This window comes from Brachyhypopomus gauderio, chromosome 12 (assembly GCF_052324685.1).
Source record: "Brachyhypopomus gauderio isolate BG-103 chromosome 12, BGAUD_0.2, whole genome shotgun sequence".
Lineage (NCBI taxonomy): Eukaryota > Metazoa > Chordata > Actinopteri > Gymnotiformes > Hypopomidae > Brachyhypopomus > Brachyhypopomus gauderio.
This window is the reverse complement of record NC_135222.1, coordinates 24,675,791-24,703,199: the sequence shown is the minus strand read 5'-3', so window position 1 is coordinate 24,703,199 and position 27,409 is coordinate 24,675,791. Positions and strand designations below refer to the sequence as shown.

Here is a 27,409-nt window from a genome sequence, read left to right as displayed (position 1 = left end):
CGACACGGGTGCCGGAGAACCACACTGCACACGGTGCATCTCGATATCGCAGGGACACCCAGCGTTCAAGGGGGCCGTACAGGAAGGGGCGAGGAGCAGCTCGCTCGCAGTGAGGCCCTCGCTCTGCGTGAGCTGGATAATGCTGACTCATTACTGGTGGTGACTCTCACTGTCTGTGGACACTCATACCCTTATCAGCACCGATGGGGTGCGTATGGGTGGAGGGAGGGGACAGGGTGAGGCGCTTCAGCATGTACATGTGGCTGTACGACCCACGCACCAGGAGGGGGCCACAGGACTGGAGGATGGGGCTGTGTGACACCCATCACTGGATTTAGGAGTGGGCCAGTATGGAGAGTAGACTCATACAACACTATGCAGCTCTCCAGAGCCTTTTTTGTTTAAATTCAACGTTTTACCTGTTAAACAGATTGATTTGATTAGTCATGCCCCTTAGTATGTCCCTATGGTCTTGGCACAGATGCCAAGTAAGTTCTAAGGTAAAAGGTTGGCTAACCAACCAGATATAACATATAACAGATATAACATATAACAGATAACAGATATAACATATAACAGATAACAGTGTCCTTGCCACTGTCGCCTTTGGCTTGCTCATTAGGGATTTGGACCCATAGTATTGTTAACTTTGTAAATCCTGTAAAGCGCTTTGTGACATGTGTTGTGAAAAGTGCTATACAAATATATTTGATTTGATATAGTGATAGACAAATAGAAAAGGGCTATAGTGATAGATGTAGCTGTGTTGATAGCAACATTAGGAATATGGAAAACTGGAAACTCAAAAAATACTGAGGGCTGAGAGAAGAGATAGAACAGATGTAACAGTATTTCCCATCCCTGACTGGGAGAATAGCTCCAGTAGATCCCAGGAACAGCACCCAAGATCTCCACCTAGAAGAGTGCAGTCCTGGGAACACCTAAAAAACTATGCAGGACCATCAAGCTTCCAGAGGACCAGAGTTTGAAGGACAAATACCACCCAGAGGAGGGCAAGAGGAGAATTTAAGTGCTCCCGAAGCTTTAGGATGTGAAACCAGTTTATGTGTGTGTTTGAAACACCCAAAACACAAATTGTAAACATAGCAACAGATGGGCTGTAAATTCTCACTGTACACCCTCAAAGTGTTTCTAACAATTCCTGGTGAGCGTATATAGTGCAAGTATTGTAATGGAGGGAAGGCAAAATTGAAAGCTTTGTAAAAGCTATTTATTTCCCGCTGAGACAGTGCATCTGTTACAGCCAGTTGATCAGCCTTCTATTGTTGATGCTTTTAAGACCCATTTTAAAAATCAACGCCCTCAGCATACAGCAAGCCTGAATTCAAATACCATGAGAACAGCTTTTCCAACTCATTCAACAGGAAGCAATCCTTCTCTGTGAAGTATGCGTTTTTACAAAAAGCAAATACCAGTGCCTTTACATATTGTACAGAAAAATCAGAGCCAACTCAAGCATTGTAAATTCAAAACAACCAGCCCTCACACCCCCACACATCTAAGAGATAATGCAACACACAAATAAAAAATATATCATTTTGTTTCATATATTTGTGGTTCAGCAGGGTGATTATAAAGTATTTTTTACTTAATTAGTCATTTTTACTTTCAAGATCAGACACATTTGGCACTAGATGTAATAGATACATACAACAGTGACTCTAGTGATGGTCCATACAGCACCAAACATACACATCATTAACTTTAATTTTAAATGCATCATTTGTACATGTAATTTCAGTGTCTAAAGTTTTCAATACAACTGAAAGTGTGAAACACGAGCAGGACTTGTGGCAATATTGGTTCGCTCTTGGGATTTACAAGTGGAAAAAACAGGGTTCCATAATTGTGAGGAAAAACTAAATGTTATTTGGTAAACAAGTTGACCTTTTCCCCCCATGTGCTCTCAAATCTTTCAGAACAAAAACATTTTCTCAAAATACCATGACACATTTTGATATATTTGTGAATCTGGTGTGATAACTGAGCGAATACAAACACCATGATTTTTATTTTGAATTGCCAAGATACAAGACATTAATTAATTACTCTTTCATTGACTTAGAGGTAAATTAATGATGAATGCAAATATTGTATCTGTGCCTCCATTACTGGGAAAATCTCAGCACATTTTGGGTTTTCACTTTTTTTTTCCATTTATTGAAATTCCAATGGAGAAAACCAAACACCATCAGACCCGTCAGATGAGGGTATTCTGGAATTAATATGTCTTCCCATTTATGACATACTCCAGAGTCAGGAAAACCATAAAGCCATTTATGTTTGACTACTATAAAACAAACTGAAGGACCTTCCATTTAAGAGCAACATGAAGATGAGACATGAACCTTATGGAACTGACTCAAGGCGATACAGAGGGGTGTCTTGGGACATGAACCTTATGGAACTGACTCAAGGCGATACAGAGGGGTGTCTTGGCAGAATTTAATTGCAATAAATTAAAGAGCAGAGATAAAAACCTGCAAACCCACACACGGCACACTCAGTAACAGCAGCAGAGACAGACACACAGCCTACAGTCCTGGAGAGAACTCATCTAATACAGATTGGGACCGATCAGGCCTCTCAAATTAGAGTAAGTCAAGCATGGCTTTTCTCTTCATGATTAACAGGACACGACACTCCCAGTCTCATTTAAAAACATCTCCCACGCCTTCCTCAACACACTCGCATGCTACACACAAACTAGTGCTTCCACCATCTCTGTCGCCCCCTAGAGTTCCCGTTCTGCATTCCACGTTCACTCGTCGTCGAAGGTCTGCTGGAGCAGGAAGTTGGCAGCTAGGTTCTCGTTTTTCTCACAGGCGAAATATGCTTGGATGACTAGACCCTCAGGAAACCCCAAGGCTTTTAACTGCAGAACAAACAAGACACAAGCGGAATACTCTTTATTTACATGAGGCCACAAATGTACCTCCCTGATGGTTCAGCCACCTACAATATAACTAAACCTGTAACATGCATGCTTTACTGGACAAGGCGCTGTTACCCCCAATGCCTGTTTGGTTATAAAACTCTAAATAAGATTACATGTTGCTGCACCTCATGATTTGAACTATAAAGAAATTGATGTAGGACTTGTTTAAAAATGGCAGAGGTGTCCCTACCCTCTCGATGGCCTCTTTTTCTTGCTGGGTGACCTGGATGTAGCTCGTCTGAGGAGAGCCCTGCGTCTCTGACGACTCGCCCTCTCCAGCCAACGGCTCATTAAGCATCTGCACAAATCTCTCCTGGTGCTGCGTTATTTGCTGTGAACAAGCAAACAACAACAAGACTGGGTTTTTGTGCATGTCCAACCAGATGCACCGTGGCTAAAGACATACAGCTCAGAGCACCAATCACCTGCAGGAGCTGAGGGTTGTCCCGGCCCAGCTGCTGCAGTAGGGCAGGTAGGAGAGCGGGGTTCTGCTGGATGATCTGACGCATTTGTTGGAACTGTGGCTGGTTCCTCAGGAACTCCAGGGGGTTACCTGACGCAGGTGGGTCCTGGGGGGGCGCAGACGTCGCACCTGTTCACAGTATAGAGAGGGCTGTACAGAAGTCTGCCCCAGGCACAAACAAAGCACCAATGGACCAAAGTCAGCGTTGAATGTTACCACAAAAGGCCTGCTTTTGAAGTGCATCAAATATATTGCTCTAATTAGATATTCAATCTAATTTATTCTCGTTATCAAAAATACAACAGAACTCTGTGGCTATATTTCGATTGCCGAACTTGTGTATTGAGATAGTAGCTAGAGCATTTGAGTAAGAAAAGTAAGATCACACTGTACGTTTCAAATGGAACGCCTTACGACGTCACCGTTTTCCTTTTCATTTAATCACACGTGATAGACGTGGCCAGCGACTTGGATTGATAATGGCCATAGCAAAGTAATATAAACATTCTGTAACATGTAAGTAAATATCAAATAGGAAAAAGATCAATCGCAGAACATTAACACCACAACGTAATTCGTCATTCTGAAAGCCTGTAGAAACAGCTAAATGTTACCGTAACTTGCAGTGGTCTCAGCGTAATGGTTTATGGAATTCTGGAAATGAAAAATTCAGGTGACCTACGTGTGCAATGTGGCACACTTGCATTCCTGCGTTCTTCAAATGCACAAATTGAATTCTGTTATACTTGATTATAGAGGTAATAACGGTTTGAGATGCACTAGGATGGCAGGATTCTACAGAGTGGGTAAACGTTGGAACACACGTGTGTATTTGGACTTTCCTTGCCCACGGATGTTTCTCCGAATCAACACAAAGGCGACGACTCGACGGGTGCCCGGGGGCAAAGGCGACTTCGTATCCATGCGTGACATTCTAACAGTCGTTACCACGGGAACAACACTGAGGGCTTACCACTGGATGCAGGAGGGGGCTGAGGTCTTTCCGTTGCCGGGGTGGGTCGCACTGCTTCTTGTGCAGGCTGCTCCAGCTCAGTAGGAATACCCTTGGAAAGCACATGTTGAGGTGTGAAGTCCCTGCCTTACCGGTCGGTTTACCATCACAGTGATTCTCTGGGGTATTTCTGTTGTGCTGAAGAAGACAAGTCTCTCACCATGAGGAGGTACTCCACGGCCCGGTCAGGGTTGTTGTAGCTTGCTCTCAATGCAGCGATGACCTGCTCCCTCTCATAGCCCATGGACATGATCTCGGACACCAAATTCTCATACGCCTGCCCCGTAACTAACCAGCAAGAAAGAAACGTGGTTTAGTACTACATGCTAAATGGAGTCCCTTCTGAACTCCATTGGTAATTAAAAAACTAACCCACTAACCAAGAATTGATGCTGCTTCCTCTAGTAGACCCAATTCATCAATAATGCTAGAAATGTAGAAATAAAAACAATAATCTTCATTTTTAAATCTCAAAGTGCTTTATACTACAACGATTAAACTAAATTATTCAAATAACAATGCATAAAATAGTAAATAAAGAATGAACCAATAAATTATGTATAAGCCAGTCAAAAATTAGAGGAAATGTCGGGTTAAGCCTGTAACCAAAGAGACCACATTTCAAATAGCTTTTACTGTGTTCAAGCCTAAAGTTCTACAGTATATTTATATACTGACATCGCTTTAGGCTTTTGTAATGTTAAGTGAATCATTACATTTTACTATCTGCACATTTATTTATTTATTTTTTCATCTTTTTGCTCTCCACCAAGTTCAATACTATTTCTTCAACTTACGAAGCCTTCAAATTTATACATGCCGCTCTTAAAATCATTTTCATACATTATTAAAAAATAATAATAATACATCAGACAGCCATATTAAAAAAAACCCATAAATTGTAATAATGCCTCCAGGAATTCCCATAAATCCAGAGGCCGCTACCCACAGCATCACCGTTCTATTTGTCCTGTCACACTATATTCACCTTTTAAATCGATAACCACAGGAACTGGACGGAACATTGTGGAAAACTGTAAATTGTGACGTAAATACTGTAGAGCTTCAAACCAACGCAAACAACGTTTAATAATCTTCGTCTAATCACTACTAAGACTAGAGAGTTCTCTAAGAGCAAAGCAATGAAATGAACAACCATGGACAGGTCGAACCATGAGGCCATACCTGGCAGCAGGCGGGGCTTCAGCAGGAAGGGGAGTCTGTTCAGGCGGGGCTACCTGCTCCTGCTCCACCGGGGCAGCCTCAGAAGTCGCACTCGCCGACTCGCTTGGGTCTACCACAGCCTCCGGGGCAGAGGGGGGTGCTGGGGCGGGCGGAGCGGGAGGCTCAACCTTCGGTGTCGGTTGTACGGGGACGGGAGTGGTGGGCGTGGCCACAGATGTGGGTGTGGGTGTTGGCGTAGGGATCGGGGCGGGAGCGAGGGTGGGGGCGGTAGCGAGGGCAGGCGCAGGTGTGGGGGTAGGTGTAGGGACTGCAGGGTCAGAAGAAGGCGGAGCAGGTGTGGAGACAGGCTGCGAGGACACCTCAGGGAAGGGAACAGCGACTACAGCGGGGGCTGCTGGCTGTTGTGGAGACGCAGTTGGTTTGGGCTGTAGAGGAAGAAAACACAGCTGCTCAGGATCTCACAGAAGCCAATCGCTGAGACCCAATAACCACCCCATTAATGATGTTCAAGAATGAGGCAAATCTGGGAAGAGCTGCGAGATTTATCAATGGCTATGATGACCCACACCTGCTCTGATCTGTCCTGCATTTTTTTAAACACTGTCACAAGGGAACCTCTAGAGACTGAGCAAATTATTACAGTAGCAAATAGGGACAACACTAAACATTTTCTATTCGTGTCACTGATGTATTAAATACAGACATAAAACCTAGCTGTTTTAATTAGAAACGTCTTACCTTAGTTACCATGACCACCACAAAGTTCTTCTCCTCTATTTTGTATTCCTTTAAAGCTATGTCATCATCCAAGATTTTACCTAAAATTAATCATTGCCACTTAAATTACAGTTTAAATTAAAATTTATATCACTCATCTTTACTCAAAAATAAGCTACAGACACACACACCTGTTTACAGCAGGACATAACCAAATTAAATAAGATATGAAATTAGATAAATATAAGAACCTATAAGAACCTAGAGAAAAAGATGGATCTGGTACCTGCATAGATGAGCTTTAGGCCAGCTACAGGGTAGGCTTCTTTTCCCTTTTCCAATTCTATCTTCTCCTTAAGCGCACGCACCTGCCATGACAATTAATCAACACTGTAATTCTAATAAAGGCAATGTAGTAAAAGGAGTTTAATATTTAATCCTAACTCAGTTCATACTATATCTTGAGGGTGGCCATGTACTTAAATCTACATTTTGTAGGATGCAATTTCAAATGCACATCTAGAAATGAAGTTTCTTAATTATTAAGACAAGATTTTTGCTGTGTGATATGAAATGCTGTTTGTGGGGTCCTACAGCCCATTGTTTCTGTATAATCTGTACTGATGCAAAACACTTCTAATGGTAAGAGTATGTTCAAATGTATCAGCTACCACAGATAAAGGATCTTTCACACATACCGACACTTTTTGTTGCAAAGCTCCCTGCGGACGATTTTCCCAACTAAAGATGTCCACACTTTCCCAAAAAACATGCCTCCAAGTTTGTTGTATTTGAAGGAGATGTAGTATATTAACAATCACTGTAGCACTACATCCAACCACGTTTAACAACATTCATGTGTGGAAGGTTTGAGTTGTGTGAGGTTTGTAATACATGCAGCCCCAATACTTACTGCATTACACACCGTTAGCTTGCTAATCTGTACCAACTCACCCACACTGGCTCAAAGTCGCACTTCACATGTGTTTATTTGGGGGGTTTAAATATTCAACCACAGCATGTACAGCCCACATACTGCGAACACGACCCGGGCAGACCCGCTCAGAACCGCCGCGCACAGCGGACCACGGATCCGTCAATAGTGCGTCGTCATTCTCCGGTGAAAAGTTGGTGCCCGTGAACAGTTGGCCGTGTGGTCCGGCCTTTACGAGCCGTTTCTAGGATAACTTGTAAATGTTGTATCTTTGAAACTGTGGCACGTTTTAAAATAGGGACCCCCTCCGTTACATGTAGCCAAGTTGCCCACGCCGAGGCCCCGTCTCTCTCCCCGGCTCTCTCCCAGCCCGTCCTCCCTGCCACGGAACTTCAAACGCGCCACTTACCGTCAGTTCTTCCTCTATCTGGATTTTGAAGGTTTGCTGCTGTAGAGTTTTTAAAGTAATGGTCAACATGGTTGGACAACGCCGGAAAACCCGCTATACGCGCAGAAATTACGTCTGTTTGCCGTAACCGTTACCAGCCACAGCATTTAGATGTGACTCAGCTTTCTGAGAACCGGTCGTGTGGTAGGACGCCATCTACCTGCTGCCCGGGACAAGACACGCGGGCGCGGGAGTCAGGTTATGAATGGAGACGCTGTGGTCGCACTCCTTATAGGATACACCAAAAACTGCTCAATTACCAAATACTTTAACATAAAATACAACAGAGAGAGAGAGATAATAATAATAATAATGTAAATAATTTTGTATTTGTATTTCCTGAGAGTATGTTTGATTTTATATTTCCATAATTCTTCTATGCTTTTTAGTTACAAAAAAAGACAGAAGCAAGAATAACGACTGTTTAAGAAAATCATTTATTTAAAAAAAGTGCAAATAATCTAAAATGATAAACTTATTTTTCTCTTAAACAACTCAGGACATTATGATAATCAAAACTGATCATTTTTAGTTTTACATGTGACTTTAAAATCTTTAGGTGGAGGAGCCAAGTAGCAGCAATAAAAATAAATCCAGGACACACCAAAACAAAATTTCTTTTAACATTAACTTATGATTTTAAAGGGGGGGGGGTTGTAAAAAAACACACAGAACACGCAAAAATAAAACAACACACGCTTGCTCTACTGTCCCAGTCCTGTAGTAAGACCCCCAGAGGAGGAGGTTTGCTCAGTGGGTGAGGATCAGTAGATTCTCCTAAGACAGAGGATCGAGTGGACCCACTCAGGGCTACTCCATCATCTACAGTTCATCTTTTGCAGCCTTGTCTTCATCATCATCTTCATCGTCAACTGGGCTGGGCTCCTCTGCAGTTTCCTCTTCCTCCTCCTCCTCCTCCTCCTCGTCTGGTTCATCATCATGTTCGTCATCATTTTCCTCGTCACCTTCATCCTTCTTGAGTTTTTCTTCTTCTTCTCTCTGTTTCCTCTCTTCTTCTTCCTGCTTCTCCTTCATTTTCTTCTCAGGGCCCTGAGGCACAGTATAAAGTCACTGACCAGTGGATCCACGCGCACAAGCCCACCCAAAACTAAAATGCACTCTGATCACAGAATGATGAAGGTGTTTTGTCAACAGACGTACCTTAGTGGCTCCCCAGGTATCTTTCCCAAAATCCTCTGCTTCCTTGACATCATCACCGATCAGGAAGTTATCAAAGATGGTACCAGATTTCACCTGAGGAAATAAACAAATAAATATGATTAGCATCAGCAGAGACACCCGATAATTATTCAGTCTAAACACTTAAATGCAGCAAATGCTCATCACAGAGAAGTATTACTTTAGGTCTACATGTAAATACATATCTTCATATTTATAGAAAGAAACATTTACTAATTGAATTCTGAAGACAATGAAAGATCACTTCTACCTTCACTGTCACATTAATACTAAGACATAGTATTGGTGAAAAAAACATTGTGGAATTACTTATCAAACCATACCTGCCACAAATCCAATCCAATGACGCCAATATTGTCATATTTGTAAACCGAGTCGTCTGCAGAATATTCTGGGTTATCAATTTCTGGATGCACCCACTTTCCTTTGTAATTGGGATTGTCAATTTGTTTGGGTTTCCATTCTCCCTGGAAAAAAACTGAAGTGAGATACAATGGCAGGAGAACTGTTCATCACTTTATTGCACATGCAAACCTTGTAGAGGTTTGCATGTGTAGACTGTTTGGTCCATGTGTAGACTGCATGTGTAGACTGTTTGGTCCATGTATATTTTTGGTCCAACTTTTACTGCTCATATTGTAATGAAAGCCTTTAAATGAGCTATTTGTACCACCAAAAAGAGGCAAACAGTATTTATGATGGTGATTACTATTTTTTTCTTTAAAGTGCAGGTCGCATGACTTGAAGAATCAAACTGCTTTGTATCCCTCAAATGAACTGGTTTATATGAGGTACCCACATGGGGGGGGGGGGGTCCATGTTTCAAAGAGATTTAATGCAGAATCTCTGAAAAACATCCGGACCACTAGGTGCCAGTATAATGACTGTTTCATGTGAGAAATCCTTACTGATTAAAGGTCATGTAAGAACTTTAAAAACAGTGAGACTTACAGATACTCTGAATCTGCATCAGCAGTGCTACTTGAAACAAGTGCAAATGTAGTTCGTATAATCCTCAGTGATGTACCTTGTACTCTGGATTTGGAATCATTGGTGGTTCCCACTCTCCATCCATTTCTTCATCCCAGTCATCAGGCTTCTTGGCATCAGGGTCTGGAATATTCTCTGGTTTGTCCCAGTCCTAAAACAAGCAAAACAAAAGTGGCTGGAGATTCATCTTTAGTTCTATGTTCACATTTAAAGGAAGCTTCCCAACACACTTTTGGCTGCTGAGAGTTGGGAGGACTAGGTCAGGTCCTGACAGAGGAGTGGGGATTTGTGTAATTTCTCATAGCTTTGAGAGATTTTGATAAACAGCATAGCAACACTGTGTAATGCAACATCACATAGGAAAAATGAACCTCGGGCTTCGTGTCCTCTGGATCATCGATTGTAGCATTATCGTCCCAGTCTTCTGGCTTCTTGGCCTCTGGGTCCTTGATCTTTTTGGGAGGTAGGAAGTCCCAGTCTTCCTCCAGAGAACCAGACTCCACTTTCTCGTTGTCAATTTTGACTTCGTACGTCTGGTCAGGCTGGAGGATCAATGTGTACAAGTGTGTATGCTCGTCATCCTGAAAGGGAATGAGCAAAAATTGCATAAATTCAGACACATTTCATATTGATTTTTTTTTCTCAACAAAATCTAAGTAAAAAGCATTAGTGCTGCGAGGAGCAAAATAACCCACCTTACAACGGATGTCTTTCTTGATAAGGTGATTCTGGCCTTTGAAGTTGAAAATGACATGAACTTTCTTGGTACTGTAGCCACAAATATCAGGACCTTATGAAAGATAAAAAAAATATTTGTTGTTTCATATACCTGCATAACTTTATGAAGAATTCTTTGTTAAAAAGCTAAAAAAAATTGATGCTAAGCTCTGTGCCGCAGCAAGGAAATGTCAGTGTGAACACTACATTAGCTCACCAAACATAATGTAGTATTTGGAGTCGCCATGCATGGCCTCCTGGTCCAGGTCAGCAGGAAAGATCTTCACGTATCCACCCCCACAGTCGATCTTCTGCTCATGTTTCACTGTGAACTGGACCACGAGGGTCTTACCTTCATTACTGAAAGGCGGAAAGCGACTGGAAAGGGCGTAGAAGCGAGCATCCTGGCTAGTCTGAAGACCTTGTGGAAATAAAACAACACTGTTTTTTTTTTGGGAAAAGTAAAACATTTAGAATGGCATGAATTCAATAGGTCATTATGTAATGAGCTTAGCAGTGAGAAGGATTAGGATGTCCTTTCAGTTTGTCTTCAAGTCAGTTTGCATTAGCTTCCCTATCATCTTAAGATATTTCCTTATGCAAAGTCCATTTGCAGCAATGGCTCTGTGTGAAGAGAGCGGAGTAAAACCTTACCTTTGTCAAGTTCAGCATCTCCATAGAATTTTCCTGAAGAAAGCTTCCACTGGCCATAGTCTGATTTGTGTTTGGATTCTACCCATCGACTTTTCCATCCATCTACCAATGAGCAATATAATTTTATTTTTTAAATACTGCAAAGACTATACTAATACCTGGGAAAGAGCAGATAGACATCACAACCTCTTTTTATACTTATGAGTCCTTATTACAGCGAACAACGACAGCACACATTAATAAATGAAACTAAACCTGCTCGTGTCATATTTGTCAAATAACTTGAGGGCTTTTTGGTGTGTTAGTATAAACGCAAGACCATCAATAAGTGGGGGAACAAATAACAAACGTGACTGTAAAACTTAAATGTGTCGTCTCGTTAAAAAAAGGTCAAAAAATCAATAAGACATTTGAATTTAAAATAATAAAAATTATTTAATTGTGATAGATTGTTACTTTACAGATTAATGCATAAACTTAAGCGAATATGAATTTACCTCCATCCAGAAATTGCTCCTTGAAGTGCACAGTCGCGTCAGCGGTGATCGCTACAGCAAATACGGTAAAAACTGCAAAGGCGATTCTCATCTTTACACCTGTAAAGTGTTTTTTGAATATTACCTTTCTCTGGATTACCTCGGGGTGGTCAAAATAAGACCAAAATAGACCGAATTATCTGAATATTTGCAGCAGACCACCGTTTCGTTTCTGTTCCTGCACAGATGGCTAAGGCTCATTGGACTGACACTCAGCCAATCAGATGAGACCACGAGTTACGCGTCAGAGCAGGGGCGGTCCTTCTCGAACCCGCCGAGTTCGAATACGGCTAGACCGTAGTTTCCGGTTTAGAGGCTATTTGCATAAATCTGCACCTGGCAGTGATCTACAACAGGATCGAGTGAATTAAAGAATTATTGTGGAATATGTTTCCCCCCTCAGTTTACATACAAGCTGCCACTGAACACAACCAAATTCGTCTAGTATTTTAATTGCCCAATCATAGTTCCAGGAAAGCCACATTCACAAGCCACAAATAATGTAAACAATTCATGTGTTATGCATTATAAACAATTCATGTGTTATGCATTATGGTTTGGAATATATTTCTAGCACAATTAATAGCTTTCTATTTATTTTAATTTAATATTTTTTCTTTGGTTTCACGAAATGTCCGTTGTGTCGGCTTTATTATCTAAGTGTCCTGTGACAAATGTAAGCATGTTTTCTGACTCTGTCCCCAGTGTAGATGCCAACAGCATATGCCAACTACTACAGCAGACACCTCTTACTGAGTTAATACCAAACAGATCCTGGGTTATCATTAGCTATCTATGATGTTTGCAGGAGCAATGGGAATTTAAAACGTCATGTCTTTCTGACACGGTTTCGTCCTGATGAATTAATTCAATATAGAGATAGAGACAGCAAATAATTGAATAAATAATTACAAGGGTGGAAGCTATAATGGCAAAACACTGAGCACATGTCATTATGGTATTTAGGCGAATTTCCCTTTAAAATCTCCATTGGTCTGTTTAATACGTTGCCAGTTTAACAAATACACTCACCTCAATGCAAATAAACCCCTTAATACGTGGAAAACCCTACAGTAAAAGTCCTGATATTAGTTTTACAAGCGGTGGGTTTCATAATGAATATATTTTACCCACGTATAATACTTTAACATAGAGAAGATGTTATTTAATCTGTTCCTAAATATCTTCCATGTCCGGCCCCGCGTGTCCACAGAAACCCGCCGACACACACGTTAGGCGCTCGGGCAGCAGTCCCAGCTACACCCGTGTCGGGATTATCATGTGGTTGTTATGGCCAGCTGGAGGTTTTAAACGTTTTGTTTACGCTTTTCTAATATGATTTGTGAAACAAAACGAGTTTCATATGTAACGTATATGTAGGGAGACAGTTAATTTCTACTAGTGTCAGTTGAAAACAACGGTATATGTTTTAACTTATTAACGGTCTAATTTAAAGCGGACCTAGCATGCTAGTTAGCTTTCTGGCTAGCTAGGCAGCTAGCTCTTATGTAGCAATAGCCGGGAAGCAAATCCATGTAGGCTACACTTGGTGGAACTGAATGCTAACCAAATTTATTTTAATGCTGTGAAACAATATATTTTGTTTATTCATAGCTACTGTGTAGTATACGAAGCAGCAGGTTAGCTAGCTAGGACAACATTAATTATCTGCAATGTGGAGTCGTGGAGGCATCCGCAGTACAGCTCTAGAAAGGGCACAGGCGCAGCTCTCTGGGCACAGACCTGTACGCAGTGGGACAGACAAGAGTAACAGACCAGACCTGGTGAGTGTACGTGTACATTTTCAGCTTTTTTCATATAATAATAAACAAATATTTTAGTCCTGCCAGCAGTTGCCAAACTGAAATGTTCTTGTTTGTCCTCAGGCAAACTTTGGAAATGGCTTATTACAAACCAGACAGACTCTCTTTCAGGACCTAAGTGATGTGTCCTTAGATGATCCAGAGAGTGAATTCAAAGATCATCTCACTGATCCCCCAAAGCTGGCACCTCGTTTTGCACAACCATCAGAACGAGTTGATGTCGGGGGTGGAGGCAGATTTCTCAAAAAAACCACTGATGGTGCCACTGCACACAGACAGTCTTCTGGCACAGCTGATACACGTGACCTAAAGGTCATTCCCTGGCATCGCTCACAAAGTGTGGCGCTAAGTAGACTGGCAATAATTGAAGATCGCTTCAGAAATCATAAAAATAAGAAACTTGGCTTGAATGCTGAGACTGAAATTCCACCGGCACATAAGTCTGACACATCTGCTCTGTCCAGTAGTGACCTGAGTATGGCTGGCAGTCGTTTTCTTAAGAAGAAAGTAATGACTGCTCAGGAATTAAAGGGCCCTGATACCACCCCAGTGGAGACTTATAGAACTCCTGGAAACATTGCTTCCCGTGTGGAAAAAGAGGCGAGTCTGGAGAAGGATGAAGACGACGTCCGTAAACTCCTGGGAGAATCACTTAATTTGCCAAATGGGAACTGGAAGAAAGTCATGAGACAAACAGAGACGAGTCCTCCAGTGGCTGTAAAGGTACTGGGAAAAACAGTAAACGTGCTGTTGTTGCCACATTGTAAATTCTCAAGTGTGTTCATCACTCGTTTATTTTTCTCATGCAGACATACAGGAGTGTTGTTCCATCTGCTGAAAAGGATGAAGAACTATTTCCTGCTTCAGAAGCATTCAAAGATCATCTTGAGAGTCTTTCCCTGTCTCTACCTTCATCACCCAAGACCACCTTCCCCAGCAGGCCTGCGTTTCAGAGAGCTGGGCTCACACGTCTGTCTTTGTCCTCGTCATCAGGACACAGTGAGATCAGGTCCCTGGATGAGCTGTTCCCTGCCTCTGATAATGATGATAATGATGACACACTAACTGAGAAAAGTGTGATATCCGATGGTAAGAGACATTTGTGACAAAAAGTGAAATTCTCTGTTATGGTGTATTTCTTCCAGGTGAAGAAAAACATTTGTTTAGGATTTTAAAGAAATCGTTGTGGATCTTGAATTTTATGTCTCTGCTTCTTCTAATGTACTGAACGAACTCGTGTGACTTCCTTCTAATGTACTGAACTAACTCGTGTGACTTCCTTCTAATGTACTGAACTAACTCGTGTGACTTCCTTCTAATGTACTGAACTAACTCGTGTGACTTCCTTCTAATGTACTGAACTAACTCGTGTGACTTCCTTGCTCCAATACACTTACATCTGCTAAGAGATCTGTTCCGTAGATGAATCAGGTGTGCTAGACCAAAAATACATAAAGCTGTGCAGAGATCAGGATGGGAAACTTACAGTGTATGCTGAGTCTGTTCCTTGTTTTTGCACTACGCATTCTCCTGCAGATTTCCAGTTAAATGTCATGACGCTGGACGATCTAGCACCCGTTTCTCTCGGTTCAGCTGAAATACCAAAAGAAAAGGTAGACGACAACTGCTTGGCCACGTAACATGTTTCAGAATGAGTCTGGTATTGAAAATGTAACATCTGTGCAATGGTTCGTGTGCAGGTTGAAGCAAGCCCCTCTGTGTCTGGGCATCCGAGTGTTTCCTCAGCTGAAGACATCTGTGAGGAGACTCCTGTAGAGTACCAGAGTGACTTTGAGAGTGAAATCCACGAGGCAGAAACGAGTGCAAACGAGATCTCTGAGCGTCTCTCAGGCAGAGATGGCCATTCCTCCCTGGCATCAGAACCTCAGCCTGTCTCGCATGAATCACGGGATGATCAACACACCCCCTCCGAGGAGTTGACAAGCGGTCGTTACAGCGGCGGTGACGGCTCGCACTCGGGTTTCCACACCAGCGATGCCATCATCACTCACGGCGAGCTACAGAGTCCGACCGCCAGACGATCCATGAAAGATGCCACGGTGCAGACACAAACAGACCCCACTCATACGTGGCCCTATGGTAGGACTCACTATATTATTTTAGTATGAATTTTTATTTTATTAATAATTATAGAACTATAGAAGAATTATAGGTCATATGTCTGTAGCAACTTGAAGTGCAGTACAAGCGTAAGTTCTAGCCTGCGAGTGTACAATGGATTGTGACTGCGTCCCCTGCAGAACGTCCCGTACTGGGCCCATCACTTGGAATGTCCTACACAGACCCGACTCCTGTGGCTAGTCACACAGTCAGCGCTGAGGCGGTGGAAGGTGAGAGTGCCCGAGTCTTTATTAAGCACACAGTATCCCCTCATGTTTTTCATTGTTTGAAAGACCGCATTACATTTATTTTCCTGCGGTCTGTTGACTAAATAGTGCAGCATCATTTGTTGGTCAGTTTTCTCAGTGTTCAGGGCTGGTGGTAAAACACTGAACGTCTGTCGTTTTCTGCCCTACAGTTCTATCCACATACAGCCCTGCGGTATTTGCTCTCAACGATCTGCTCAGACAGCAGCTCGCCCTGACCCGGAGCTTCATCGAGTCAAGCAGGCATCAGCACCAGGCTGTGGTAGAGTCACTGGGTCCTGCAGACTATAGGTACACCACGCTGGAGGAAACCAGAGAGGTAAACAAACAAACAAGAAATCAATCTATGGAATCTGAGCTACCTGGTGTTCCTTCTCTGAGTAAAAATTGTATTTTTTCAAAACTATATCTGTAAAGGTGGCTCCAATTGCATGTGGTATAGATGTTTAAACACATACTAGTTTACAAATGAGTTGTCATTCATTCATATATGTCTGAGAGGGGGAGGTTCATATGCTACTAAGACTGGACTTTTCTCTCTTAGTTTATCCGGAGTAACAGGTCTCCCAGGCTCACGGTGGAGGATGCGCTCACAGAGGTTCTGCAGGAGATGAGGGACTATCACTACATATAGTGACGGGCAGGTATATCACTTATCACTACATATAGTGACGGGCAGGTATAGCTTTTTATTGTTCTCCATGAAATTCCAAAGTGATGATTTTGGCATCTCTAGTTGTGAGGTGTGAGTACTGTAGATGTCCTCTGCAGGGTGTGAGTACTGTACTGTCTGTACTGTCCTCTGCAGGGTGTGAGTACTGTATTGTCTGTACTGTCCTCTGCAGGGTGTGAGTACTGTAATGTCTGTACTGTCTGTAATGTCTCTACTGTCCTCTGCAGGTCCTCACTTAAACCAATAACTAACTCAACTGAAGATTCCAAAGATTACACAAATATTGTCTTAGAAAACACAGCACCACCGTGAAGACCAACGCCTTGTGTAAACCTTAATATGAAAATGAATGCTGCTATTTACACAGAGTGCATCCTACAGGCTATTACCGCAGCCTGTCCCATAATTTCACTAGTATGTAGGTATATACCTAAATCTGTTTTTATACTCACCACTGTAAGAAAATGTAAATTTATGTAATGTAAATGTAAACAACGTTCCCCCTTGTTTCTGTTCAGTATAATTGGATATGAACAATTAAAGTGGACATAAAGGCATTACTACATGTTAAAAATGTTTATTTCCTTGTGCCGAGTATTAAATCTAGGCTAGATTCAGTTGACTGCGATGACACTAATACCATGTTTTAACTACAACAGGACATGACGTTTTCCATTTGTTACAATAAAAAAAATCAAGGGCAAGACCAACTTTCAAAACAAAACCGAAAGACATAGAGAAGAATCATTCTGTAGTCGAGGGCTCCTGAGGGTCTCGACCCACTGAAAATGAACAAAAGACAAAAAGGCAAAAATCAGTTTGTACATAGGGTTAGGTGATACTATTTTTGGTATATACAATGTGAGAGACAATCTAAAAAAATCCAGAAATTACAATGTACGATTTTAAAAAATAATTTGTGTAGCAGCAGTAATAAAAAAAAATCATACATTGTGATTTCTGGAGTATTGTTTTTTATTATGTATAGATTTCAGACCCCGCCATGATTTCAAAGTGGGAGAACTTGCAAAGTCAAAGTTCAAGTACAGTGAGTGCACACAGTTTTGCCAATTTGAAATCAATTTGCTGCCTTTATTAAAAAATGACTAATGTGGTAATACAGTTCAGCATTTTGTAGTTATTAAAACCCCCTGAGCTTACCCAGCCATGTATAAATGAAAAGTGGACAAGGTGTCATACGCCTCCATTTCACTCTGCATTGCTAACAGAGTGAGTTACGTACCTTTCTCTCTGGCTTTCATCCGCGCAACAAAATTGTAGCTTTTGTTTCTTCTGTAGTTCACGTAGGGATCATCCAGGGCCACGCCCACACCCTTGTACTGGTCCCACTTGTCACGCACATCTCCGCCTTTGATGGGGTCCTGGATCCCCTGCTCTTTGGCCCCGAGACCCCCTGAGCCACTCCACCCTATCACATATCACAGCAGCATACTTATACACACACCCCGACCTACTCTGAGATTATTACAAAACACACACACACACACACACACACACACATATACATACAACTAAACTTAAGTCTGGGGATTGTGCCTAGAGCCAACATTCAGAGGCTACTGAACTGCTCTCTGAACTACATCAGGTGTTAGATTAAGGTTGCAAACTGTAGGGACTGCAGGAGAGTTGTGATAAGACCCTAAACACACACACACCTGATGGGACACTATCAAGGACACTTACCCATCTTCATCAGCATCTGATGTCCTTTGTTCTCCTCTCCCAGCCTGTGATCCGGTATAGTTCCAGTCCCAGAACCCAACCCAGACGTGGAGCTGTGAGAACAACATGACCGTGTCACCTTAATGTACGGACCGACTTAATACAGCCATGTATGTAGCAGCCGCGCACACTTACGGAGGCGTGGGACTGCGGGACTTTGCGCCGTGTCGTCTCCGGTCAGGAGAGCGTGATCTAGAGCGTGATCTGGAGCGAGAGCGGCTTCGGGACCTTGACCTAGAGCGGCTCCTGCTTCTAAAAGAGCAGAAAACAAGACTCAGTTTATGATGCTCAAATCATACACTCATAATAGAAAATATGCTCAGCTCTGACTGAAGGAAAATTTGTCAGTGCAGGTACTGAGAATGTAATTATATGCAACAATAATATGTTCAGGTCCATGGTTTATCCTTCTGACTTGTTTTAAGTGTAAGCCTTAGTAAGAAGTCCTGTCCAGAACATGCACATTAATACGATACAGATAGCAGGTAGTGATATTAAGTATTTATCCATCAGAAATCCACACGGAAACAGCGTAACTGTTGCAACAGTAGTGTACTGGAAACATGACCCATGTGAAGAGATGTGCAGGTGGCCGTGGGTCGGTGGTACCTGGAGCGGGACCGTGAGTAGGAGCGTGAGCGAGACCTGGAGGACCGGGAGCGGGACGACTTGGAGGAGCGGGAACTGGAGCGGGACGATGACCTGCCTCGGCTGCGGGACCGGCTTCGAGAGCGGCTGCCTCGTGTGCTGAGGAGGTACACACACACACACACACAACTGACGTCTGGTTTTTTAACCCTAGGCTAACCACACTGTTAACAACAAGTGTTTAGTTATGATCAAAGTCTGGAAGGAGGCGTAATAGCAGCATTCAAAGCACTAATACAAACTGAAATGTGTGATATGGTAACAAAACTTTTATTTATTATTTCAAAATCAGCATCACTGAACACTGTGGTACTCTTGACTTCCATAGGACTTCTGTTTGACAGACACCCAAGAAACCACAAAGAATCCATGTCAAGTCCAAAGACTTGACAAAGCCCATGCATAACCATACACACACACACACACACACACACACACCCACCCACCCCCCCCCACACACACACACACACACACACACACACACACACACACACCTGTTGTGCTTCTCTTGCTCCTTTTTCCTCCTCGCTCTCATCTTGGCTCTGAAGAACTCGTATAGGCCGTTCTGCTCCCAGCCCTCACTAGTAACAGGACAAGCCAGCAACAGATTAAGCCACAAACTAAAAACAGCTGAATGACAGAACTGTTAAAATAATAAATAAAAAAAACAGGTCAAAGACAAGAATTCTAACAAAAAGCTGCTGTACAATGTTTTTCATACCACCAACTGATGTCACATAGCTGGAGTCACACAGCTGCTGACACACACAGTCTCATTTCTATTTCCCGAGAACATGGCCAGCGTGTTCGATAAAGGTTCTTTTTGATAAAGCAACAGTGAATCTTTGTATTTATTATAGTTAAATACAAAGCCTTCAGAAAAAGCCCAGCCCAGTTGGAGTGGGCTGAAGGAGGTCACCTGTTTCTGGGTCTGTCGTGTGAGGGAGGGCTGTAGAAGGCCTCCACAGCAGCCAGTAGACGATCACTAGGGGGCATGGGTGGAGGGAGGCGGATGTCTTTGGGGTCCAGGGGTTTGTAGTCATGATCCTCCAGCTAGAGAGGAGAGGAGGAGCAGGACTTAGAGGAAACATCTAGTTAGGAGAACCAGAGCCAAACCATTTCCATGATTACATCCATGGTCCTCCGTTCTGCATAGTTAGAAAAGTCTTTAAGTGTTAACAGTGGGTTTATTCACAACATCCAGTACAATGTTTGTGCAATAATGCATACTTGTGACTTCCACTGCAGATCCAATAAACCAACAAATCCGCAAATTAATCAGACGATCCGTTTACATTTATGGCATTTAGCAAACGCGCTCGTCCAGAGCGACTCAACGTGCTTTGCTGTATGACTTCACTCACACAGCCAACGTGGACCCAAATCTGCCTCCACTGGAGCGTTGGTGATGGTGGAGCCCAGGTGTGTGTGGAGGCTTACCTTCACCAGCGGGGCCATGAGGCCAGCAGGCAGGTCGAAGTAGGGCACGTTAGGCACCAGACTGGGGTCATCCTGGCTCACGTGGGAGGGGTTCTGGCGCCGTATGTGGGGAGACTGCCCGTTAAAGCCATGGGGCGGTGGGCCAAAATCAGGGTGCTGGTTTCCCCCCCAGGGAGGATGTTCGGACATTCCCGGAGGAGGAATCCTTTGATTCGGGTGGTGGTGGGGAGGACCCATCTCTAAGAAAGGTCAACAGAAGCATCATTATTATTTGAATACTTCAGAGGAATGATGAAAAAAAATATATTCCTCTGAATATAATATATATTTCTAAACATGCCAAGTGATAGAAGTAAATTTTTAAATAAAACCATATGTCGGATTGACACACATCTCAACAAGACGTAGACAAGGTTATAACTAGTTACACCATAAACTGAATTTGCATTTGCACAACACTCTAAGCACAGTGAAAGGTGAATTCAGGAGACTGCTGTAAACAAGGGCGTGGCACGTGCCTTCGATCGTCTCCTCACCTCCAGGAAAGTCCCCCTGTGGGTAGTCGAAGCGGTGCGGCGGGTAGGGCGGGCGCTCAAAGTGGTGGCGGGGTGGGAAGTCGTCCTGCATGAAGCGTGGGGGGAAGCGGGTGAAGTTGTGGGGTGGCGGGGGCTGGCTGAACGGGGGGGGCTGCTGGTGCGGAGGGAAGGGCCCGCGGAAGTGCGGCGGGCGCTGCATGCGAAACGGCGGCTCCCTCTGGCTCCAGGGCGGCTGGTCCGGCTGGCTGTTCCAGGGGGGCTGCTCGAACTGCCCGCTCCAGGAAGGTGGGGGCTCGTTCTGGCTGCCCCACGGACCCCCTGGGCCTCCTGGACCTCCAGGGCCACCGGGTCCCCCAGGTCCCCCAGGACCTCCAGGCCCCCCCGGGCCTCCCTCTCGTGGGCCGCTCCAGCCGGGGTCCCTCTGCTCGCTCCACATCCCCTCGTGGCTATTCCAGGGTGGGCACGGAGGAGGGGCCTGAGTGGGGTCAAACGGCGGCTGAGGGAGGAACGGTTCTCGTTAGGGGTACGTGTGGAGACAGACAGTGAAAGCAGAAATGCCCAAAAAGGTAAAAGCCACAGAAAATGAAATATTGCTTCTGGATATGAAGAAAAAAAATTCAACATTTGTTCAAAGAGTAATTAGTCAACACACTTGGCATAAATACAAGTACATTAGTCCATAATAAGACTCCTCCCATCCCTAAAAAGCCAGGACACCAAAAATTCTCAACCAAAACCCACTAAACCCATAAATCCTTCTCTTTTAGGATGAAAACACATTGATGGATTATTTTTTTTGTTGCCGTTTGTTTTGGTGAACCTTTTTAGAACCAAAAGCCACCAACGTGTACAACTTCTGCCATACCGGTGTTTTTTGTCTTTTGGCAGAGGCACTCACGGGCTGCTGCGGGTTCCAGGTGGGCATGCCATGCTGAGCCTCGAACCAGCCGGGCTTGCTGGAGGGGATGTCGGAGGCGGTGGAGGGGTTTGGGTCGGGTGTCCTCGACTGTGTGCCGTCGTAGTCACCCGGAGGAGGGACGGCCATTGGAGGCTTCACCTCTGCCAAAGCGACACATTTAGTCAGAGTCAGAAAGTCGGCGTTCCAGGATCACATGCATTAGAAGCTAAACTTCCTGTTTCGCTGATTAACAGCAACCGTGCAGTTGCTCCAACCCACCAGGGGGCGCCGTCATGGGGGGCTGGGCCACTCCCTTGACCTCAGCGTCGGGTGGTGCCAGCTGCCCCACAGCTGCGGCGACGGTGTGCTGCTGTTTCAGGTTGGCCACAAACTCGTCGTGCTGGTTCTTCAGCGACTGGATCTGCTGCTGGAAGGCCAGCTGGACGGGCTGCACCACGCCCGCGTACTCCGTGATCAGGGACGCCTGGGGACACATTCGTCCGCCGTGACAAACAAGCCATTCGGGAGGCAAAACATTTTTGTGGGTAAAATAAATTTAAAATGTGCTAGGTAATGTTGCATGGGTCTATAATGGCCAACTAGAACGGTGTGTGTGTGTGTGTGTGTGTGTGTGTGTGTGTGTGTGTGTGTGTGTGCGTGTACCTGATACTGTCCTAGGCCCAAGGCAGGGCTCTGGAGCTGCTGAATACTGATGTCATCAAAGTAACCGTTTTTCTCCCACAGCTGCAGCAACTGAGAACAGAGGCACAGAAAGTGTGTGTGAGGACAGAAAGTGTGTGTGAGCACAGAAAGTGTGTGTGAGCACGTAAGAGGACGTCTTCATTGGAGGGGGGGCAAAAAAATGCACTCATCACAACCGTCATCAAACAAAAAAATGTATATATATTTTAACATGTATTCCTCCCTTCACAAAGGGTTCAACTTAAGCATTAAGTTTGAATTAAAGACCAACAACAACAAAAAGTGATTAAAAAAAATGTGGGTTTTTTTTTTTTTGCTTGTTCATGGCTGTACACAACAGACATGTGTCAGTAACTTTCTGAAGAGAAAGTTATATAAAGGGCAACCTTGACAGGGTTTTGGGTTTCCTAAAAGTAACACTGTGACATTCTAACACAGCCATCTGGCTGTGGACCCTTGGGTTATGGGATGAGTCCTTCATACACATTTGTGCATTTGCTGTCTTATTGTGCTTTATTTATTCGAGAGAACTGCCACGCCCTTTATAAGATAAGTGACTGTATTTAAGCAGATTAGCTTGGCAAGTCATTTTCTTGTGGTCCTGTAAGTTGACTGTACCAAAGAGAGGCGAAATGAGTAACTGGTTTACAGAAGTACAACTGTAGCACGTCTACAGCAGGACGGGACTGTAGCACGTAACGGGCAGTAACGTTCACACAGCATTCGTACATCACTGGCCCGCCCATGACGACCAGCACCACTTACCATGGAGGCCAAATGGGAGTGTGGGGCTGAAAGGCTGTTGGTGTTTCTCTTTATGGCTTGTGTGGACAACAATCTTTCACTCTCTCAGGGCTGCACCAAACCGTGTTAAAAACGTACCCGTGTTATTTTCTGTTGCTTGTCTTCCTCCACAGCCAGGAAGCTAGTGCAGTATATGGGCACCACCACCTTCTGTAAGGCAGCCAGCAGATCTCTCTGGTTCTTCCTTTGGCTGTAAAACGATACAAACCAGGTCAAGACTAACGACCACTATGTGACGCACTCCAGAAAAGCTCCGAGTGACGGGAAAACTCACGTTTGACAGTGAATGGCAGTTAAAAAACGTAAGAGCGACAGCAGCATTAAGCCTCGTCAACTATCCCTATAATGTACTCGAGTCCTGTTTGTTGTTTGTTTGTTTACCAGTGGTGCAGGACATCGTTCATGAGATAGATGAGGTGGAGGCGGAGCTCGAAGTGTGCCGTCTCTGCTGTGATGCGGTTACGAAGGTGTGAGGTCATCAGCTCGCAGTGCTGTGGGGACTTGGCATTGTTGAACATCCAGTTCTTTCCAGCCTGGAAAATCACCAAAACGACCTCGATCAACTTCCACCTTACGGATCCGATCAACCTCCACCTTACGGATCCGATCCGGTTCCGGTGCTGCGTGACCGGGCGCCCTAGCCTGGTTAGAGGTGGCGTACCGAAATGGCGTCCTTCGTGCAGGTGTCGATGATGGGCTGAAGGAGGCCGTCAAACTCCCCCATGTCCAGCTGGGTCTCCACCAGCAGCTTCTGAGTCTGCTGCTCCATAGCCAGAGCGATGGCCGCGTTCACCTGCTCCTGGAGCAAAGCCACGGGGTCAACCGGCTTCTGTCACAATCGCAGAAATATAACCCAAACGCCCGGAGCTTTAAAGAAAAGCTCCGGGCGGTTTTAACGTGCGGGTGTGCGGAGAGGCCATGGAGATGGAGCTACCTGTCGGAGGCTGTTCAGATGCTGCTCTTGATGCTGGAGGTTCCACTGGCTCTGCTGGACGAGCTCCTCCACTGATGGTGTGCTAGGGGCGATGGGTGGGGGTAGCAGGGACATCGGAGGTGGGAGCTCAGAGAGCTCCTTCCCCGGCGGTTTGCAAAGCACTGCGATTCAAACACACAGTCATCCATTACCATCATGGATCAGTACGTCACAGGAACCCAACAAGAAACCCACAATCATTCTGTGATTAAGGGCTGGAATCGGCATGGGATGGGAAGACAAGAGTACGTGGCTACACACATCCCCATCAAAGAGCCAAGGGGAACATCCAAAATCATAAACCGGGAAGCACGCTGAGAAGGAAAATGACGTTGAACAGACATTCCCAAAGCCAAGCCATTCAGTCAGGATATTACCGCCACTCACACATGCACCGTTTCCCTCACATGCTGATTATTGTACCCTGTTCATTTCACCTCAGGAAAGTGACCATGAAAAAAAATAAATCTAAACTCAGCTACAGGAAGAATGGAGCTAAATTACAGTCAAATCACTGAAGTGAATAAAAAATATTAAATGAGATAGCACAAAAAGGAAATGAAGCAGGAAATGATGGAATGTCTCAGTTCTAAACTAAGAAGTTCTATACAAGACTTTAGGCAGTCTTGTGTTCAGATGGGAATTAATTTTCCCAAAAACTTCTAACAGTGTCACAGGCAACAGAATGTCTCTTTCCATAACCCTGAACAAATGACGATGTGTCTGACAAAGCCCAATACAAACATAAGGAGGAAGAGCCATGAAGCGCCGATGATGCAAAAAAGACTTCATGACACCAGGCAAGGAGAGAAGGTTACACAAATACACATTTGTTCTAATCTTCAATCTAGTAAATACCTTCCATTTTATATTCAGCATCATGAGTGGTAGGATCTATGAGGAAAGAATAATCCCTTAGACACATACAAAGCACAGTTGTACATTTCTGTATGCATCAAACTAGATGGGGTCAATATATACATATTTAGTGTACATAAAAAAATCCAGGTGAGTACCTGCACTTTTCTGAAGTAACAGATGAATAGATATTCAGAATTGTAGTTTAAACAAGTATTTGCTTGCATAGCTGATGGACTTCTGAAACATCTTATTTCTCTAGAAACCTTATATGCAACACTACAATTCTTAATCTATCCATCCATCACCTATCAATCTATCCATCAGTAAGAGCAACATTTGTACAAAAAATGAGATCACGTGCAGAACCTGCATCATACACCAGTTCTCCTCATTTTCTGCTGTCCTGGGGAAGGACGTTCACTGAATGCCTTGGGATACGTACGCTGTTGTTGCTCGATAGCGAGCTTGTACTTGTAGTAGCCAAAGTATTCCCCTCCGAACAGAAAGGAGAACTTTGGATTCTCCTTCTGTTTCTCCATAGTCATCTTTTCAAACTCGGGCCCATTGCGAGCAACAAATTGTGCCAGTTTGTCAATGACATTACGAAGCTCTTGGTCTGTAAACACAAAAGTTGGGAGTAATTATTAGTCATAAAAAATAAAATTACAATTGAGCAACTGTGTCAATCATTCTAAGGAGTAGTCGTGATCCTTGGATAGTATTGTAGAATTAAGGCGGCAACAAGAAGTCTCAATGAACACAGCCATCATTACATCCTCATCACCGTTTCAGTTCGGTGTATTTTCACAGTCAAACTCATTTACCTAGGTCTACAGAATTAGACCCAAAATGATCTATCTCTACTGAAATGGACCCAAGTTCTGCAATAAACAAATAACAAATGAATAAAAAGTGCGAATGGTTTTGGGGACGAGACCTTGCTGGAGTCATGTGGGCCAACTACAACCAGAGGTGTCAATTCCAGGTTCAGAAAGTAAAAGTCCTCAGCAGGATTTTGCTCAGGCTTCCTGGATTGTGTTGATTCCACTAATTTTACCTGGATTGCACTAATTAGAAAATCTAGCAAGCTTGAGCAGAATCCTGGTGAGGACTTTTACTTTCTGAACCTGGAATTGACACCTCTGACTACACCTGAGGCGATAAACCTCAAGCAACCACCCCGATGTTGTCGTCCCTTTATATGAACATTGATTTAACACACACGCACACGAGAATGTGTCCTAGCTTGAGGACTGGCCCAGAACTGCAATGAAAATAAACTAAATCAACTAGAAATCAACTAAAGCAACTAGAAATCAACTGCCTACTAATGGGGAAATGCTGTTTCGGTTAAGAAGCCACACACGCCATTACAAAACTAAACATGAGCAGATGCACTTTCTCATTACAAACGCCTCTCCAGCTGTGTAACTGGTACTCCAGTGGTGTAACTGGTACTCCAGTGGTTTGCTAGGTTGGCCAGGTTCACTCTGTCTGGACATTAATCAGTTGCACAACTGAAACTCAACAAATCAGACATGAACGTGAGTCTCGTTATCCAGTTGAACAGCCTGACGTTAACACGTCCCACCACACCGGGGATTAAACACGAACTCGTTAACTGAACCGTCGTTTTTGTGTCTTACTGACATTAAACAACCGTTAGTGTCCAGTTCTTTACTGAAGTAATAAACCGTGTTGCTGGTGTTTTGTGTGTTTTGTGCGACTGACTAACGACGCCGCGGCTCGCGCACGACCTCAGCGCGCGACCACAACGGGGCCACTTAGCCGCGCGGCTAACCAGCCGTCCCCCTCCTCCTCCAACCTTACCTTCCGGCGGCGTGGAGATATCCATGACGTTCAGATCCGAACGACGAACGGCGTGAAACGGTTTGGCGACAGAACATTTATCGAGTCAAGCGCTCGTTAAACAGCCGGCGGGCGAGCTACGGACAATATTTGGACGAACGTAAGCCATGAAATTACCGGAAACACGACCTTGTGTTTCCTGCGGCGCTCGTTTTCTTCCTCGACGTGTGTGGCCGTTTGACGTGCAGCAGCAGCACGTCGCCCCCTGCCGGTCGCCCCCCACATCTACATTACACA

The 27,409-nt window shown here is 44.1% G+C and overlaps 3 protein-coding genes across 10 annotated transcripts; 1 reads left to right on the top strand and 2 right to left on the bottom strand.

Annotated features, from left to right (window-relative positions):
• Positions 1-1,203: 1,203 nt before the first annotated feature.
• Positions 1,204-12,029, bottom strand: LOC143527923 (uncharacterized). The gene is made up of 19 exons (XM_077023304.1): positions 11,777-12,029; positions 11,280-11,381; positions 10,843-11,046; positions 10,604-10,698; positions 10,280-10,489; positions 9,946-10,059; positions 9,242-9,385; positions 8,880-8,972; positions 8,544-8,768; positions 7,680-7,772; positions 6,623-6,704; positions 6,358-6,437; positions 5,620-6,044; positions 4,815-4,861; positions 4,595-4,722; positions 4,396-4,486; positions 3,385-3,551; positions 3,150-3,290; positions 1,204-2,896 (listed from the first exon to the last, which is right to left on the bottom strand). The coding sequence occupies exons 1-19, from the start codon at positions 11,865-11,867 to the stop codon at positions 2,783-2,785; spliced, it is 2,646 nt and encodes an 881-aa protein (XP_076879419.1). The 5' UTR covers positions 11,868-12,029; the 3' UTR covers positions 1,204-2,782.
• A 907-nt stretch (positions 12,030-12,936) lies between these two features.
• On the top strand, positions 12,937-17,448 carry c12h19orf44 (chromosome 12 C19orf44 homolog). Of its 4 annotated transcripts, none has more exons than XM_077024073.1 (9): positions 12,937-13,119; positions 13,430-13,605; positions 13,702-14,361; positions 14,448-14,727; positions 15,175-15,251; positions 15,339-15,738; positions 15,900-15,989; positions 16,178-16,344; positions 16,570-17,448. In XM_077024073.1, the coding sequence occupies exons 2-9, from the start codon at positions 13,489-13,491 to the stop codon at positions 16,657-16,659; spliced, it is 1,881 nt and encodes a 626-aa protein (XP_076880188.1). In that variant the 5' UTR covers positions 12,937-13,119; positions 13,430-13,488; the 3' UTR covers positions 16,660-17,448. The 4 variants fall into 4 exon arrangements, with proteins under 4 accessions (XP_076880188.1, XP_076880186.1, XP_076880187.1 ...); XM_077024071.1 differs by having other exon boundaries at positions 12,939-13,605; positions 16,570-16,669; positions 16,926-17,448; XM_077024072.1 differs by having other exon boundaries at positions 12,939-13,605; positions 16,570-16,704; positions 16,926-17,448.
• On the bottom strand, positions 17,260-27,337 carry cherp (calcium homeostasis endoplasmic reticulum protein). Of its 5 annotated transcripts, none has more exons than XM_077024065.1 (19): positions 27,134-27,337; positions 25,746-25,919; positions 25,301-25,336; positions 24,404-24,564; positions 24,131-24,268; positions 23,851-24,002; positions 23,548-23,659; positions 22,627-22,716; positions 22,243-22,447; positions 21,931-22,124; positions 21,066-21,561; positions 20,530-20,768; positions 20,009-20,142; positions 19,584-19,670; positions 19,051-19,188; positions 18,577-18,693; positions 18,403-18,494; positions 17,942-18,127; positions 17,260-17,480 (listed from the first exon to the last, which is right to left on the bottom strand). In XM_077024065.1, the coding sequence occupies exons 1-19, from the start codon at positions 27,156-27,158 to the stop codon at positions 17,443-17,445; spliced, it is 2,814 nt and encodes a 937-aa protein (XP_076880180.1). In that variant the 5' UTR covers positions 27,159-27,337; the 3' UTR covers positions 17,260-17,442. The 5 variants fall into 5 exon arrangements, with proteins under 5 accessions (XP_076880180.1, XP_076880181.1, XP_076880182.1 ...); XM_077024066.1 differs by having other exon boundaries at positions 24,131-24,265; XM_077024067.1 differs by having other exon boundaries at positions 21,964-22,124; positions 27,134-27,336.
• Positions 27,338-27,409: the final 72 nt, after the last annotated feature.

Coding starts and splice junctions, on each gene's coding strand:
- cherp (XM_077024065.1), bottom strand. CDS start 27,158: ATGGATATCTCCACGCCGCCGGAAG. Junction 20,769..21,065: donor ACAGGGGGACTTTCCTGGAG/GTGAGGAGACGA, acceptor GACCTTTCTTAG/AGATGGGTCCTCCCCACCAC. Junction 17,481..17,941: donor GATGAAAGCCAGAGAGAAAG/GTACGTAACTCA, acceptor GTTCATTTTCAG/TGGGTCGAGACCCTCAGGAG.
- LOC143527923 (XM_077023304.1), bottom strand. CDS start 11,867: ATGAGAATCGCCTTTGCAGTTTTTACCGTATTTGCTGTAGCGATCACC. Junction 11,382..11,776: donor GGAGCAATTTCTGGATGGAG/GTAAATTCATAT, acceptor GCTCATTGGTAG/ATGGATGGAAAAGTCGATGG. Junction 8,973..9,241: donor TTGGATTGGATTTGTGGCAG/GTATGGTTTGAT, acceptor TTATTTCCTCAG/GTGAAATCTGGTACCATCTT.
- c12h19orf44 (XM_077024073.1), top strand. CDS start 13,489: ATGTGGAGTCGTGGAGGCATCCGCAGTACAGCTCTAGAAAGGGCACAG. Junction 15,739..15,899: donor CACTCATACGTGGCCCTATG/GTAGGACTCACT, acceptor CGTCCCCTGCAG/AACGTCCCGTACTGGGCCCA. Junction 15,990..16,177: donor CAGCGCTGAGGCGGTGGAAG/GTGAGAGTGCCC, acceptor TCTGCCCTACAG/TTCTATCCACATACAGCCCT.